Raw genomic sequence first — 11,110 nt, 5'->3', positions numbered from 1 at the left:
TTTATTCTGCCCTTCTACTCAAGAAAGACTAATCAACTATAAATCTAGTGCTAGAAAAAAGCAGGAAAGACACTGTTTGCATGTACCATACTATGTCTTCTATTTCTAGAATGGCTTTTTGTTAATTTAATTTTAATAGAAAAAATAAGCACCTTAAGCTATGAACAGGAAAAGAACTTCATTATTAGTGAGTTTAGAATCCAAAAGGAATTAGGAACACTCACTCAAACTCTTTCACTCATTCTCTCAAAGGCCAATGCTACTGATTAGAATTGTAAAGTGCTGTACTTAGTATAAACACTTGTATACACTGCAGACACTGAAAAATAACCCTCAAGCACATTGTGTTATAGTTCCAAAAATATATTTACAGTCTATTACAAAGATTACAAATGGAAGTGTCTAGGTGACTGTATTATGCTAATTAAAAGTATTTTACAGATTATTTTTCCTTAGGGACAAAAAACATTTTAGTGAAATTAAAATGATTTTTCTAGTCAATCAAAAAATAAATTAAAATATCAAATAACACTGTACAGTGATTTAAAAGAAAAAAAAAGGGTGGGGAGGGGTTTGGGAAGCAATCCATTTGAGTTTTTCTATAGCCATCTTTGGTCCTAAATGTGGGAAAACACATTATGTAGCACTGAAAATACCTGTTCTTTTGTGATGCTCTGCAAGTAAAATAGAAAAATATAGTGCATTTTCAATGTATTCAGAGCTCACTACAGAGAAATGTGTGTACAAAACAAGACAGTATAAATAAAATTTACAAGTTTTACAAAGGAACATTTACAGGTTTTTGTTTCTGTTATTTGTTTGTTTGTGGATGCCCACATTATCAAACAAGACCAATTATGACCGATCCCTGGGATCTTTCTCTATTAAAATCATTATAAACAGCCCAATTCTCTTTGGAAGTACAACAGTTCAATTCTGGGGTAGTTCATGATTTTCGTAACTTCGAAAGCATTACTCATAATATGCATACATTCCTGAAATATCTATAAAGACACATTTAATTATTGCTTATGAAATTCTAACACAGTAATCAAATAATATGGTTTAATAAATAAAGCTTTAAAAAAAAAAAAAGCCAGATCCTTCACCTCTTCCTTACACGGTAAAAAGAGTTCTTTCATTTAATAAGCTTCTGACATCAGTGTTCACAAATAAAAGGCTTTTTAAAAACTGCAGTGGTGATATCCTGTGCAGCCGATTTGTTTCTGAAAGGTGAAAATGTGAACTGCCCCTTTTCTCCTGCTTCAGAGTTCTAATATAAAACTTACTTCTTTCTATTCGTGTTTGGACTGCATTAAACAGAATAGGATATAAAATATACATCAACTATTTCTCCTAAATTTCCTAATGTCTCAATATTGAAAAAAACCTTGATGTGCTCGGATTAAATTTTAGGTAACACTGGATAGTTCTTGCTCTCAGACACTTGCCTTCACCAACACTCTTTAGATGAAGTGCCTCAATTTTTTATAGTCATAAACCTACAATTTGCGTTTTTTTTTTTTAATTAAATTCTGTCTAGTAAAATCACTCTATAAACAATCTGTTAAAAGTGCCTTATAGTATTTATGGATCATTATTGCTTTTTTCATTGAAAAGATAGTGTGTTGTTTGATCTTTACAAAAAAATTTCTTTTTAAAAAATACCAGAGCTCTTGGCAACTTACATTTTCGTGATTACCTGCCAATTAGCAAATGATATCAAAACAGCACTGATTAAACAAAATAAAATGGCACAAAAAGGATACCAATGTTCTGACAGAGATATATCTTCAATCATGCTATGTGGTTGTTTTTTTTGTTTTTTTTGTTTCTTTCTTTCTTTTTTTTTTTTTTAATTTGAGATTCTTTCAAAGGTACCCAGTGTAGCAATGTGTCATAGATTAACACTAAAAAGGTCCAAAGCTATAAACAACTTTCTAAAACAAAGTCCTTATGAAGAATAAACACAAATGATTTTAAAAAGGAATCGTCTGAAATCACATATTTAAGGAAAATATTTCATTGATTTTAACAATAAGATCATGATTTTATTTGACAAATATATTCTTTCTTAAATTCTTTATGTACATTTTAAAAAGTCTATACGATAAAAAGGAGGTTAGAGAGCTCAAGGTGTTTGGATGTTTTCAGGTAGTACTTTGTTTATTGTCACTGCTGTTTTCCTGGCCACCAGTGGTGGATCCTAAATTCCCTTTTTATATATTCTGGTGGCACTTAGGAGTTCAAGTCTATAGGTGCTTCTTAAATCTTCTCTTCACTGTAGGAAGGACCCAGGACATCAACTGTCTTCTAGCAGCATTCTTATGCATATACCGAAGGCCAGTACTGTTCTCTCTCAATCCATAATCTCCCTGATAAGGGAGAAATGCTTATCACACTTGGATGCCAGTTCCGTGTAAATGTAGCATTTGTGCTCTCATAGTCTGAACGCTGCTCATAATTTTCTTCTGATGGCCAACCAGTGTGATCCCTAAACTCATCACATCTCTGGAAAAGACAAATGCATTTTGTTAGTTATCTTACAAAGAATGTACTTGGTACTCAACTGTCATCAGCTCTTTAATTCAATCTTCTGTTTATCTGAGGCAAACGGATCTTATCGAAGTGGTCTTGGGTATTATGATCACATTCCTACAGTGGGTCAGACTGGTGAGCTGCATCAGCGTGCTCCTTCCCAAGAACCTAACTGCTCAGGCTCTTAATCTGCCGTAAGTTCTTTTTAAACTGATCTGAAATTTTGTAGACAAAATTAATCAAAGTCTTAAAAGTATTCTTAACTTAAGGTAAGATCAGGAAATGTTATTTGTATGGTATTCTTGAACCTAAGTGAAGTTTAAAATTTTTTTAATTTAAAATTTTTCCAATGTTCCAAAATTCACTGTTTATGCACTACAACCAGTGCTCCATGCAATACGTGCCCTCCTTAATACCCACCACCAGGCTCACCCAAATCCCCACCCTCCTCCCCGACAAAACCCTCAGTTTATTTCTCAGAGTAGAGTCTCTCATGGTCCGTCTCCCTCTCCGATTTCCCCCCACCCACTTCTCTTCATCTTCCAATGTCCTCTGTGTTATTCCTTATGTTCCACAAGTAAGTGAAACCATATGATAATGGTTATAAAGGGAAGTGGTGCAAATGTAAGCATTTGGGGCTCTAGTAAATCAAGAATCTTCGATGATCACCAAAAGATCTATATTGAGTTTCATTATTGTAGGGCAATTCTGAGCATATTATTCGTTGTATACTTGACTCTGGTTCAGTTCGATCATTTCACTACATTTTAGAAAAAAATTACTCTCTAAAATGTGCAATACCTATGTTTAATAGCTTAAATGTGACATCGACTAACTGTGTCTGTATATGTAGTTTTACTTTTCCTAATAGCCAGGAAGATTGAGCTTAGGTATTTGCAAGTGATTAAAAGATGGCAACAGTACAGTAGCATAGTATTTCATAGTCATGGTCTAAAAAGACTTTGAGGATCCTAGTTTTTCAGTGAAGTAGATTGCTTTGGAGAGATGGGGTATACTTATGCCAGCTCTCCCATGTGGTAACTACAAGGAAACCAAACAAGACAGCACACACACACTTAAGTTCACATAGATGCTACTTCCTGACATGCCAGGAGAGAGAAGCTGATTTCTGGCTCTCTCAGCTGAAACATGTGAAACCCTTCGCACAACAGTACATAAGATGGATCTGCTCATAGAACCTTGAAGACTGTTTCCCATTTTCAAACACACTGATCGAGAGGAGCTTCATTGCCCGTGAGTTATGTTGCAGCCAAAGAAGCTGATGTTCAGAGATGATAAGTGGATTTCCTAAGACCACATAATCATTGAGGGAGCCAGAGATGAAAATTTAGTTCTTTTGACTTCCAGTTCACAGCAAACTTCAAAAGTTGTTTTAGGAGGTCATTCATGAGGTTAAAAAATAATAATAATGAGTCAATCACACACCTTCCAAAACATAAGCTAAACTCTCAGTTACAGTTAATTGAATTAAGCTGCCTTGGATCTCTTCAGAAAGTAATCCTATTAGATGTCAAAATGCATTTGGTATTGGGAAGGAAGCTTTGAGTTTTTAATGTCATAAAAAAACGTGGTGAGAGAAATCCTCCTTTGCAATGGAGAAAGTTTCTTTCTTTACTGCATAGGCACCCAGATGATACAGTGGTTAAGGAAAGAGGAAGGCTCATGGTATGGTGTTTAGAACACTGTCTATAGAGACAAACGAATTACCACTTACTAGTTGAGTCAGTTTGGAAAAACATTTACATTCTCTGAGCCTGCGCCTCATTGTGTATAACACTATTGACTTAAAATTATTGCTATGAGAGTTTAAAAATGGACTACAACTTCAAAGGTCTATTTAGCACAATGCCTGGCACATAATAAGCACTTATTAAAGAGATGCTTTTCTCCCTGATTTTGTGGTTTACTTCTCTTTAATATATGGCAGATGACCTGATGTATAAAGCTCATATTGTACATAATATATGCTTAAATAGAATTCTGAGAGCTTCAACTTACTCGATAGTCATCCTGGCCACTGATTCAAGGGAGTTGTAGCCAGCGGCTGTGAAGTTATCTTTATACCTTTCCATCTTAATAGCTTGTAGCCATTCTCCAACTGAACAAAAGGTAGTGAAGTCGGGAGTGTTTTGATCCAAAAGAGGACTTATCGGCCTAGATACGAATGAAAACAGAAAAGCACATTATTTTTCTTTTCATGAACCAATAAAGAATTTCTTTGCCTAAACAAGCAAACAAAAAAGCTATAAAGAATAAAATTACATATTCCAATGGGTGTTGTAGTAATGGATAAAGGACAAGTTAATACAAATCTAAAGGTTGCCCGGGAACTACAAACTCTGAAATTGACATTGTATTTAGATTTTACGACCTCCGGAAGCGTCTTCCACACATTTCTAAAATTCCAGCCACCAGTATTTGTAATCAGTCCATATTTATTTGTTCACTTGCTTCACCAAAAGCAGCTGTGAGGGAAGGAAGCACGTTTGACTGTGGACTAACTCGTTCTATGTGGTGCTACTGAGAACTCCGTGCCTTCGCTGTACTGATGGCGCCCTTGAGAGCGCCGAATGAGTTCCGCAAGGGCACACTGAGCATCAGGTTCACCTAGTGGCTGGAGCAGAATGATTTCTAGCGCGCCTCACAACCGGCGGGGTGTGGGGGGCAAGTGCAGAGAACGGATGCAGTGTTTTGGACTCCTTTTGACGGGTAAGTCCCTTTCATCACTCACTGAGCTACTGTCATAAACTTTAACTTCACAGAGTATTACTAATAATAAATAAATAATAAGTAATAAAACGAAACTAGTTTTAGTTTTACTAAAAGACTCAAAGCAAAGCAAATTGCCTCATGCAAAAAAGTAAGGCGATAGTAATAAAGACCCACGTAACCGGAGTACTGACTTGAAAATGTGAAATGCCACCTAATCACAAAATTCCAGTTGGAAAGTCTTCTAAAACAGAGAGCCAGTGATAGCTCCCATAACTTTTAAGAAAACCAAAAGGCAATAATAATAGGTCTCATTAAACACTAATTTAATTAAGGTAAGCCATCTGAAAAGAAAAACACAATAAATTTCACACCAGTTCTAGTTTAACCCAGGTGTCAGCTTGCCATTGGGTTAGGACTGAGGAAATAAATGGATCAGGTGAATATTCGAATGTCTCCCAGATTCCATCCACTTAGGTATTTCTTACCTACTACAAGTTCCCAGGGGTGTTTTCAGACTATTTGGGTTTCGAATCATTTTGTCTAGAATTCCAACTATCTGTTCAAACTTTGGCCTTTCTGCACGTTCCTTTTGCCAACAGTCCAGCATCAATTGGTGAAGACCAGCTGGGCAGTCCATGGGTGCTGGTAAACGATAACCTTCTTCTATTGCTTTTATAACCTAATAGCCAAAGGGACATTAAAAATATTACTGATTGAGGTTCAGCTATAATAACATGCATTGTCTAGCAGGCGAAGAGATTTATTGAGATAAGACTGAAGCGCCCTTCGAAGCTTTGCAAAAAAACTTTGTTTTTGTTTTCCTGAACACCCATAAACATTCAATGTGTTTATTTTACATGTATCTGGCTGTACATGTACATACTTGCCTATGGATGTATGAATTCTTCAAGTTGTAAGAGGAAGATCTGAGTTACCCAGAATCACCCCCTGCAAAGTTTCAGGGTTCAAATGACATTTTCAAACTAAATCTCAAAATATGTGAATGTGCTATGATAGAAAATATTACCAAGCACACTATTACTTTAAATAATATAGAGCCTACCTACTTAGGAAATGTATAAGGTTATAATATAGAGTGGGGTGTTGAACGAGGAGTATACAGGTGGTTCCTGAAGGTGACTGTACCACATTCCACGTTTAGTGACCTCACACTGGCAGACTGAATGAAATCAGCCTTGCAAAGGGGCAAGGGAACGGATTACACTAGGAAATTGGGAAAAGTTAGAAATTAGGACTTTCCCACTCCAGAGTGCTGGTTGTTCAAGTTTTATCAGCACATTGCTTTCTATTTATATCTAATAACAGCCTGAAACACTGCATCAAGCTTTGAATGTTCATGAAAAATATGTCTCCAAAGACACAGGTACATAGCAATAAAAAAGTCTGAAAACTACTTATACAGACTTGTTTCTTTTTGTTTATATGGAAAGCAAAAATAGATCTTAAACATTAGAAATTGTTAGAAATTGGAGCAGCACAGGAAAATACTTAAGAAGGCAAGCAACACAAATAAGGACTCGTAAAACATTAACATCATGTCAAGGGGGATTAACAAATCCTTTTTGATACTGACTGACATAATGGCAGTAGAAATGTTTAAAAAAAAAAAAAATGATGGGAGAAAAACCAGAGGTAGCCTTGAGTTTTTGAAGAAAATAAAGCCATAGGTAGGCAGACAGAAAGCTGGTTTTAAGAAATGTTGATTAACTTAATATTTGTAGGGAAACATATCCCTGATGCTTGTTGACATTCAAGAATAGCACATTAAGATATAAAAGGTCGCCCTTTGGGATGAATGAAGTAGCTGGCATCAACAGTTGTTTCATAAAGTCCTTCATATAAAAAAGAAAAAAGGAACATTAAGAAAAATCTATATATGTAAATTGATAAAATTTAAAAGGTAAATAGATTAACTTAATTATAGTGATTTTTGAAAAGTACTGTAAGACAAATCCTCAGCTAAAATTCTTTCCTGATTACTACATTGTACGTCCTGCACATCCGTTTACTTGTACTTTGGAAAGCTAGGTTACGTTATTTAAACAGTGACTAAGTTGTGAATAAGTAAATTGACAACTTCTAATAATTTATATATTCAAAATGACCAATAATGAACAATCGGGAGACATTTTTTTTTTTTTTTTCCTAATTGGGAAAAGAATGGCTTTCCTTACATCAGAGGTTGCTTGTATTTGAACCTAAGCAATATCTTCCTGATTTAACAGGACTCCACTCCCATGCTTATAACATTGGGGCAGCCCTTACTATTTTGAATCATCTTCTAACCAATGTCCCTGCTTGTGCAAAGCATGTAAAGTGATCTTTCCTTTTTTTTTTTTTTTTTTTTTTTGCCTTGAGAATAATCTTTAAAAATGCAAATCTAGGGGTATCTGGTTGGCTCACTCGGTGGAGCATAAGACTCTTGATCTCAGGGTTGTAAATTCGGGCCCCATGTTGGGTGTAGCGATTACTTAAAAATTAAAATAAAAAATAATAAAATGTTAATCTAAAACTTATCATGATTCTCCAGACATTAATATTTTTCAGCAGCTCTCCAAGCCTTCATAAAAACATTTAGAATTCTTCATCACTGAACCCAATATATTCTTAAGTCTTTGTGCCAATGAACATAGTACCATTAAATGACTCTTACAGGAATGAGTTAATGAACCCTCTGTGGTTTCTCCTATTGCAATATAGGAATTTCATGATTCTTATTATTACAGCAGGGAAACGTTAATTTCAGCACAAAATGAAACTTCCGGCTTTCAAAGATACAGTGTTTTACAAATTTTTAAAGGAACAGCAGCTAAGGACAGCACTTAAAATAAGAGATTCTCTGGACTGGGAATGGACTTTGGAACCTTAAGTTTCCCATTAGGAAACAGGCACCTATCTCTAGGAGCACTACAGAAAATTGCAGGGAAACTTCAGCTTCAGGGAGCACACATTGGCATAATCCAAGATATATATACCCTTTGAGGGGAAACCTGCTGATGGGGGATGATTCAGGCACAAACTGAATCTAAAGGTTCTACAGTTTTTATTTGGTTAACTGCATTTTATTCCCAGTTGGAAGAGTAAAAGGTACTTTCTGCAAATAGTTATACATTCTTGGAAACAACAAGGCACACAGGTAAAATGGTTGAACCTACGTTTCTTAGAGCATTATGTAATTATTCACAAAATTCATTTAAGACATCTTAAAGCGACCAGAAACCTGTTGGACAGGGATTCTCCTATCCAAGAGATGCTTTTCTCCCTGATTTTGTGGTTTACAGGTAGATCTAGCCTTAATATTCTAATAGAAGTCCAAGAAAACAGAAAAATATTAAGCAATTTCTAATTCTGGATAGGTCCGAGATTAACAGGAAGTGACTTTGGTAAATGACATGTATATAGCGAGCACTTCTTTGGTATATACTGTAAAGAAATACTTAGAAATAAAAACAAAAGTTTCTTGCTGAAAAGTGTTTCAGTATTATTACAGTATGATCATTGTAATTAGGAGAAAAAGGAATATAGAAAGACCCTATGATACTGGGCTTGTAATAACTCAAAACGGGATCTAACATGATTGACTTCTGCTCTTTGCTCATGCTCGTTTCCATTCCATTAACTTCACAATAATATATGACCCACATTTTATGCAATTAAATATTCTGGACCACACATATGGGATGATGGCAAAGTTTTACCAAAAAAGATCACAATTTTGTTTCTATCATAATATGAAAAATAAAAACTCATAAATCAGTGGTGACTTTTAAAAGGAAAAGGAAAAAAAAACAGAGCTCACAATTTAACTAGAGTAAGTTTAAAGTGTATTATATTTTTGAAACTCTTAAAAAACGTCTTCTAGGGGCGCCTGGGTGGCTCAGTGGGTTAAAGCCTCTGCCTTCAGCTCAGGTCATGATCCCAGAGTCCTGGAATCTAGCCCTGCATTGGGCTCTCTGCTCGGGGGGGAGCCTGCTTACTCCTCTCTCTGCCTACTTGTGATCTCTTGTCTGTCAAATAAATAAATAAAATCTTTAAAAAAAGTAAAAAGTCTTCTAATGAACCATTTTCATAATTTATGGACATGTAATTATTTTTATCATCTTATGACTAACTGCTAGTTAAACTAACAATTTACTGGTTTAACTTAAAGTGAGAAGAAATGACTGTGTTGAGTACTATAAACAGAAAATATGTAATCTATATAATATAATCTATATATATAAAATATAATCTATATGAAGAATTTCAGAATTTCAAAATTTGAGGGTAAAAGTTTTATTTGAACTAATTAACATACATTTAATTAAAAATAGCTACTGTGAATGCTAAGAGTATTTTCAATTTCTGTAATATTTATTATCTTTGACTGAATTTACACACAGAAAGATCTTTCTTTGAAAGGCCATTACAGAAAGGGCCAAACATCTTTTTAAGAAAAAAAAAAAAAAGAAAGAAAACTAGAAATTTATCTGGGAAGCTCACTCTCAAATTTAATAGCAAATAACTAAATTCTAACTGTTCCCATTGCAGTGAAAATTCAAGAAAATTATAAATACATGAACATACAATAAGAATCCGTTCAAGTGTTAATCAAACAATAACCTGTTTGGATGTGGTCATCATCAAACACATGCATATTATCTTTTACCAAGTTTTTCTTACTCACTGCCCTGCCCAGCATGCAAATAAACCTTTTTGGATACTACCTTACTGACTTCTACAGTACTCCTGGATTAGAGTGATCACAGAAACCTATTTTTATTCAGCATTCAGCCTGGAATTTTGTGGACTTGCTTACAAACATAACCATCAATTTACATATTGTTTCTCACGGTGTCAAAAGTCTTAAATCCAAGGCATTTGAAATTTGAAGGCTTTCTAAAATCCCTGATAAATTCCTGTCAACTAAATTTGAACAATGTAAAGATAATTAATTCATTTGATAAAACAATATAAACTAATTAAAAATAATAATATTTGGTTAGATCTGTTGAAAGTAAACTTCCCAGAAAACACAATCTATTTGCAAATACACAAGATTTTCATATGCATCGGTGGTTGTCAGATCTCTTAAGTCTCTCCATGAACTCCTACCGGAGACTTAAAAAAAATTTTATCTAGAGAATTTTTTGCCAGAATGAAGTTCATTATTTTGAATTACTCATTTTTTTTTACCATTTGCATTTTGAAACTTATTTTTTTAAAAGATTTTATTTATTTATTTGAGAGAGAGAGAGAGAGAGCATGAGAAGGGGGAGGGTCAAAGGGAGAAGTAGTCTCCCTGCCAAGCAGAGAGCCCAATGCGGGACTCAATCTCGGGACTCCAGGATCATGACCCAAGCCAAAGGTGGTCACTTACCAACTGAGCCACCCAGGTGCCCCTGCATTTTGAAACTTAAACATGTAATTGCTCAAATAGCACTTCAACAACATAAGTATAAATAATGAGCATTATCCTATAAGAGAGATATTAATATAAATTTTACTATAAAAACAACTGTGTAGGTAATCTCTTACTATTATAGAAACATGTGTCTGAATTTATAATTCACACCTTCATAATTACAAAAAAAGAAGAAAGGTAGTGCTAAACGTTCTAGGTCAGAAGTAAATGTCCCTGTAGACATAATTTCATTTGATCAGTAAAAATATTTGTTAATTCTTGATACATTAATTATATATTCTTGAAATTTCATTTTCAGGAAAAAAACAAAGAACATTTAAGGAATTCTAAAAATTAAAATTGAAGATTTTTTTTTCTTCTTAACCATTTCTCTTATTTGTTTTTTGGAAGTTAAGTGAACTTTGAATTTAAGTC

At 34.4% G+C, this 11,110-nt stretch overlaps 1 protein-coding gene across 4 annotated transcripts in view; it reads right to left on the bottom strand.

Moving 5' to 3' along the window:
- Positions 1-1,603: 1,603 nt before the first annotated feature.
- The window catches only part of EPHA7 (EPH receptor A7), a 170,697-nt gene continuing 161,190 nt past the window's right edge, over positions 1,604-11,110 (bottom strand). For all 4 annotated transcript variants that reach the window (XM_032339035.1, XM_032339032.1, XM_032339033.1 and 1 more), the window contains exons 15-17: positions 5,757-5,950; positions 4,558-4,713; positions 1,604-2,511 (exon numbers count right to left, since the gene is read on the bottom strand). In XM_032339035.1, coding sequence (XP_032194926.1) covers positions 2,397-2,511; positions 4,558-4,713; positions 5,757-5,950 — 465 coding nt within the window. In that variant the 3' untranslated portion in view covers positions 1,604-2,396. The remainder of the gene's footprint in view (positions 2,512-4,557; positions 4,714-5,756; positions 5,951-11,110) is intronic.

The sequence above is a fragment of the Mustela erminea genome, chromosome 4, assembly GCF_009829155.1.
Source record: "Mustela erminea isolate mMusErm1 chromosome 4, mMusErm1.Pri, whole genome shotgun sequence".
Taxonomy (NCBI): domain Eukaryota; kingdom Metazoa; phylum Chordata; class Mammalia; order Carnivora; family Mustelidae; genus Mustela; species Mustela erminea.
Note: the sequence above shows the minus strand (reverse complement) of the source record. Positions and strands in the feature narration are given on the sequence as shown.